The sequence below is a fragment of the Nicotiana sylvestris genome, chromosome 3, assembly GCF_000393655.2.
Source record: "Nicotiana sylvestris chromosome 3, ASM39365v2, whole genome shotgun sequence".
NCBI classification, from domain to species: domain Eukaryota; kingdom Viridiplantae; phylum Streptophyta; class Magnoliopsida; order Solanales; family Solanaceae; genus Nicotiana; species Nicotiana sylvestris.
In genome coordinates, this window is record NC_091059.1 from 198,526,061 (window position 1) to 198,531,364 (window position 5,304).

A 5,304-nucleotide genomic window follows, 5' to 3' on the forward strand; every position below is an offset into this window, starting at 1 on the left:
CTAACTCCCAAATTTTGACTAACTCCCAAGTTTTTCAAAATTTTTGTCAGAGTTTCCTTTGTAACTAGGCCTATCCACCTGTCAGAGAATCCCAAGAACCAATCATAACAACACATACACAATCCAATCAACGTAACACCATACGAAAAATAATTCTGATAGTGACCTCATAAGCAATATGTTGCTAGAAAAGAAACGCCATATACATCAACTATTTAAGTGATACTCAACTCATAGCAGGTAAGTTCTTGACATTTTCATGAAACATAGAAATAAATATTTAAATTAAAGATGACATTATTGGGTCATCACATAGCTTCACAGGTTTTGGGAAAGTTTCTTCGAATAGTACTGTCATGGTCTTCAATCATACTTAGGCACCAATATTAGTCCCAACAAAATTTATCTATTTATTTATTATTATAGGTAAAATTAGTTATTTTAGGTAAAATTAGTTTCTCTTTTTAAATTTTGAATTTGAAAACAATTAGTAATTAGGTATTCTATATATATATTTTTTTAAAAGCACGTTATTCTATATTTAAAAGAAGAAGAAGTAGTTTCTACGTTTCTTTTAAAAGATTAAATTTTTAATTTGAAAACAATTAGTAATTAGGTATTATATATATATATTTTTAAAAAGCACGTTATTCTATATTTAAAAGAAGAAGAAGTAGTTTTTACGTGTCTTTTAAAAGAAAAACCCATTCCTATTAAATAGGTATATAGATATATTTTGAAACCTTAGCCGCTGGCAATTGGGAACGCCATTTTCATATCTTTGCCCTAAAAATTTCATCCTCCAAATTCGGCACCTCAATCACGCGATGTCTTATCACGATATCAACTCCTTATCCACGAACTCATCTGCCCACGATTCCAGTAACATGATTTCACGGTTTTATCAAATCAGTTCTACTTTTACAGTATATAGTTCTTTTCTTTCTCCATCGTGTGCATATCAAACAATAATTTTACACTACAAGAAGTGATTGGTATGATTTGTATTTCATGAACGATCTTTATTCCAGTTGAGATTGTATTCCTTTAACACATAATTTCCGTGAAGTTTTAGTTTCTACTTATATTTACACATACCTCTGTCTATTTTCAGGATATAATGGCGTCTGAAATCAATTTCATTAGTGAAATTAACAGCAAATCAATGAATTGAAAGTTAAAGGTTCATATTGTGAGGCTTTGGAAAAATCCGGACCGCGACAGGCCTGACAACCCCTTTTCCATTGAGATTGTTCTGATGGATGAAAAGGTATTGTTTAAAACATTATAATTACTTTCCATTTATCATTGTTTACATATGCGTAAGTATATTACAGTCGTATACGGAATAACTTAGTCATTTTAACTAATTGAGTTTTTTTGTAGGGCGACCGCATTCACGCAAGTATTGGCAGGTGTTTTATTCAAAGGTTCAAACAAGAAATTAAGGAAATTGGTTTGTACCTCATGAACAATTTTATGGTTTGTCCAAATAATATGAAGCTTAAGACCAAAGACCACAAGTTTAAGTTGATGTTCCCGCATAAGACCACTGTTGACGAAATACATGTCCACAATTCAACATGTGTATTTTCAAATTTAGAACCTATGAGCAGCTGTCAAATCCCCAAGAATTTGACAATACTGAGTTATTTGGTAATTAAATTTCTCTCATTTTTTCCACTTTCATTTTACTTTGCCTTATTTGTTTTCTATCTTATGAATTCTAAGTGTGAATTAAATCAATACTAATCACAGTACATAACATTAAAGATTAAGTTTTAGATTAAAGCTGAATTTCTTGACATTGTTAAATCATCTGTCGAAAATCATAATCTGATTTCTAGAAGGCCTTTGTAGGCGTATGGAACTAAATAAAGGTCAATATTGTACTATTTCTTTGAACATCTCCATTACAGGTGTATAGTCTTGGTACTACTTTATATAGTATTTACAGATAGTTTTTCAGTGGTTTTATGAAGGCCTAAGGTTAGCTTTTGATCTCTTATTCCATAGGTAGCTGATGGAGTTCATGCCTACAGTTTACTTTGCATTCTCTGAAACCTTCCCTTTTCACAAAACTCATAAAAATTGATACCTGTTGCCTCTGAAATATACATCTAAGTATTTAATTCCTTTACAATCTTCATTTATATTATCTATAATGATTACTAATTTTGCACATATTTCCTTGCTTTGTAGATGTCATTGGCGAAGTTGTGAGTTATGAGGACGTACAATCTATCAAGCAAGATGATAACATCCGTATGTACATGAACATTGAGATACAAGATTATGAGTAAGATGGCCACAATTTATTCAACTAAGTAAACATTTCAACAATTCTTTATTTTGATTCCTATGCTTAACCTTATAATAAATGTAGGAGTAACAATATTTCTGCAACTCTTTGGGGAGACTTTGTGGAACAGATTAAGCCATATTTGAATAGATCCAATGATAAGCCTGTTGTCGTCGTCATGCAATTGGTTAAAGCACATCGATTTCGAAGTTATTAAATTGTCTACTTACTTTGCAATACAATATCTCTATACAATTAGTAAACTCTTAAAAATTACTTTTAAGCGTGCAGAACAATATTCGGTGAGGAACACTTGGCACGTATCGAAGCTTTGGATCAATTCAAATCTTCCTCAAGTTGTTGACTTTTGCTCCAGGTTTCTATAAGTTGGGCTAAATTTAAGTCTATTTCATCCTAAATTTTAGTCTTACAATTTATTAACGTATCTCAAGTTAAAAAATGAAACAGAATGGTTTCTTTGCGTGGAGAAAGCTCACAAAGAATTACTCAAATTTCATCTCACAAAACTCACTCTGTTGCTAATGAGCTAGCATCTGGAAGTATTAAAGTTAAAAATGTTGAGGATTTGGGTGACTGTAACCATGTCAGTACCTACTTTTTAATTTTTTTTTTTTACTTTTTAATTACTTATCTCATCTTTCTCTACATAATAATTGTATATATAATTTTTATGCGCAATCAGGAAATTACTGGGTTGTAGCAACTATTGTACACATTGAATTAGGTCGTGGATGGTGCTATTTAGCATGCAAAAATTGCTCAAAGAAACTAGAAAAAGCGGGGAGTAAATTCTATTGTAAAAAATGCGAGCAGATTCAATCTGTCATTCATAGGTATGACTGTAATTTATACTTTCTTTACTATTATATGATTTTAAAAATACAAACTTTTTCAAGTACAGACTACAAGTTAAAGTGATGGATTGCACCGACACAATTTCTTTGCTGTTATGGGATAAGGATGCAACTAAGATTATCGGAAAGTCAGCAAATGATTTAAAGGATGTTGAATTTGAGGTATAATATAATTGCTTAGAAAAATAAGACCATCAACGTTGAAAGAAGTGGTACCTGATCCATTCCCCTGCATCTCCTTCCCGTTTTATTGATGGGGTAGTTCACTTTGTGTCTATATGCATGTGAGGACTGATGTATTTGAAAGAACTTTAACTTAACTAAACGTCAAAGTTCTTTTAAGTTTAAGTTACAAAGTGATTAAGATATGATTTTTAAATTTCAAATAAAGTTATTGCTAAATCTGTATGCCTTTGCTCTTATTAGATTTACTTGAGAAGTTTGAACTTTAAAAGTATGACAATATTTCTCTGTTTTTGGGTGTCCTTGAGTTTCGCTAAAGTTAAGATATTGTAGTTAAGGTTAAGTTCTATTGTTAGCTTACCCCTAAAGATTCATTTTGTTTTGAAGTTCTTTAAAATCTAGGTTTGTTCTTTTGCAACTAAACACATAAAAAGCAACATAGACTCAAGCAAATCTACTTTTGTTTACAAGTATTGTATGAAATCTAGAATAATTTTGACATTAACACTACCTATTCAATCTTTATAAGATAGTGATTAACAAACAACAAGAAAAAATGGTTCCATCTCTGATGACGATGTTGCTGAATTTGAGGTTACAAAATATTATTAAAATGGTTGGAGTTTGGCGACAAAATTCAGGAATTGTTAATGAACAAAGAGGCATTTTGCATCAGAAAACTTATGCTTTCATTTTAGTTTCCCATCTTCTACTTTAGTCTTTTTATATTAATAGCTTTATTTAGTGTATTATTCCTCGCATTTAGCCTATGCTTAAAAACATAGTTACTATGAGAATTGAAGCATCGTCTTTTTTACAATATTCTTATTAGGAACAAATAAAATGTGTACACCGTATTACATTTACTTTTTACTTTTGTTGTTGTAGCTTCTATTAACCAGAATCATTATGTCTTTTTGTTAGACTTCTGGTGCTGCAGACGACTCATCATGTCCAATGAAGATAAAAAATATTGTTGAAAAAAGGGTCATGTTTAAAGTTGAGGTTAACAGTTCCAACAATCAGAATAAAGATGTAGTCATAAGAGTTGTTACACTTACTGACGACGAGGAAATTATAAAGAAATATATTCCTTCTCCACAAGAAGAGACGTTCAAAGTATGTTTCTATACTCAATTTTTATCAGTTTTCCTATTTGTGATTGCATTAAATTTTAATTATGATACACATTTCTTTGTAGGATCCAGATTTCAATAACAACGAAGTCATTCAGGAAGATAATAAAATCACGGTGATTTTACAACTCATTATAAATATTATTTTACATAATTCATTCTTTTAATTTAATGATTTGCAAGTTATAAAATAATAAAGCAACAACAACTTTAGATTAAGTATTGATTTTCACATGTTTTTGTGTTTTAAATATGTAGGATTCTACTGAAGATAATGAGTTGATCGATGTTGCACATACACCTGCCAAGATAGGTTTAACTAATCCTGTAGCAGTGGTTGAAGAAGATTCGAATGCATAGTTATCGGAAAATAAGATCAAGAGAGTATTTAAAAAGAAGAAGATAGCATAAGTTGTTTGCATATGTACGAGTTGTAGAAACTAAGAACTGTCTTATTAGTTAGTTTATTAGTTATGAACAACATATTTGAATCATTTCATGTTTTTCTTGGTATTGAACTTTTCCTGTTTAGTTAATTTGGTATTTTCATTTGCTATGGACAAGATATTTGAATCAGTTCATGGTTATTTCAGTTGTTAAAATTTTTCTATATAGATACGTAAGACAGTCCACAATCTTGAATTAATGTTAGTTAAATTATCTCATTTTTTTGATAGATTTTTATGTTAACCATTGATAACTTGCATCTTCCTCCAGGGATGAATCATAAAGTTAGTTGACGAACATTTCAACTACATGACTGAACTTCTTTCCATAAAGTGCTAAGTTTGCTGAAATATTAATAATA

The 5,304-nt window shown here is 30.3% G+C and overlaps 1 protein-coding gene across 3 annotated transcripts; it reads left to right on the forward strand.

Moving 5' to 3' along the window:
* Positions 1–766: 766 nt before the first annotated feature.
* LOC104224016 (uncharacterized) lies at positions 767–4,921 on the forward strand. Of its 3 annotated transcripts, XM_070168650.1 has the most exons (11): positions 767–995; positions 1,115–1,270; positions 1,387–1,656; positions 2,203–2,299; positions 2,387–2,678; positions 2,771–2,906; positions 3,006–3,156; positions 3,225–3,339; positions 4,285–4,479; positions 4,562–4,612; positions 4,755–4,921. In XM_070168650.1, the coding sequence occupies exons 8-11, from the start codon at positions 3,241–3,243 to the stop codon at positions 4,854–4,856; spliced, it is 447 nt and encodes a 148-aa protein (XP_070024751.1). In that variant the 5' UTR covers positions 767–995; positions 1,115–1,270; positions 1,387–1,656; positions 2,203–2,299; positions 2,387–2,678; positions 2,771–2,906; positions 3,006–3,156; positions 3,225–3,240; the 3' UTR covers positions 4,857–4,921. The 3 variants fall into 3 exon arrangements, 2 of the variants coding, with proteins under 2 accessions (XP_070024751.1, XP_070024752.1); XR_011405927.1 differs by lacking the exons at positions 4,562–4,612; positions 4,755–4,921 and having other exon boundaries at positions 4,285–4,435; XM_070168651.1 differs by lacking the exon at positions 3,225–3,339 and having other exon boundaries at positions 2,203–2,678.
* The last annotated feature ends 383 nt before the right edge of the window (positions 4,922–5,304 follow it).

Excerpts from the sequence above, each read along its gene's own strand:
- LOC104224016 (XM_070168650.1), top strand. The coding sequence starts at position 3,241 with ATGGATTGCACCGACACAATTTCTTTGCTGTTATGGGATAAGGATGCA. Across the intron at positions 4,480-4,561 it reads CACAAGAAGAGACGTTCAAA|GATCCAGATTTCAATAACAA; the intron begins GTATGTTTCTAT and ends ATTTCTTTGTAG. Across the intron at positions 4,613-4,754 it reads AGGAAGATAATAAAATCACG|GATTCTACTGAAGATAATGA; the intron begins GTGATTTTACAA and ends TTAAATATGTAG.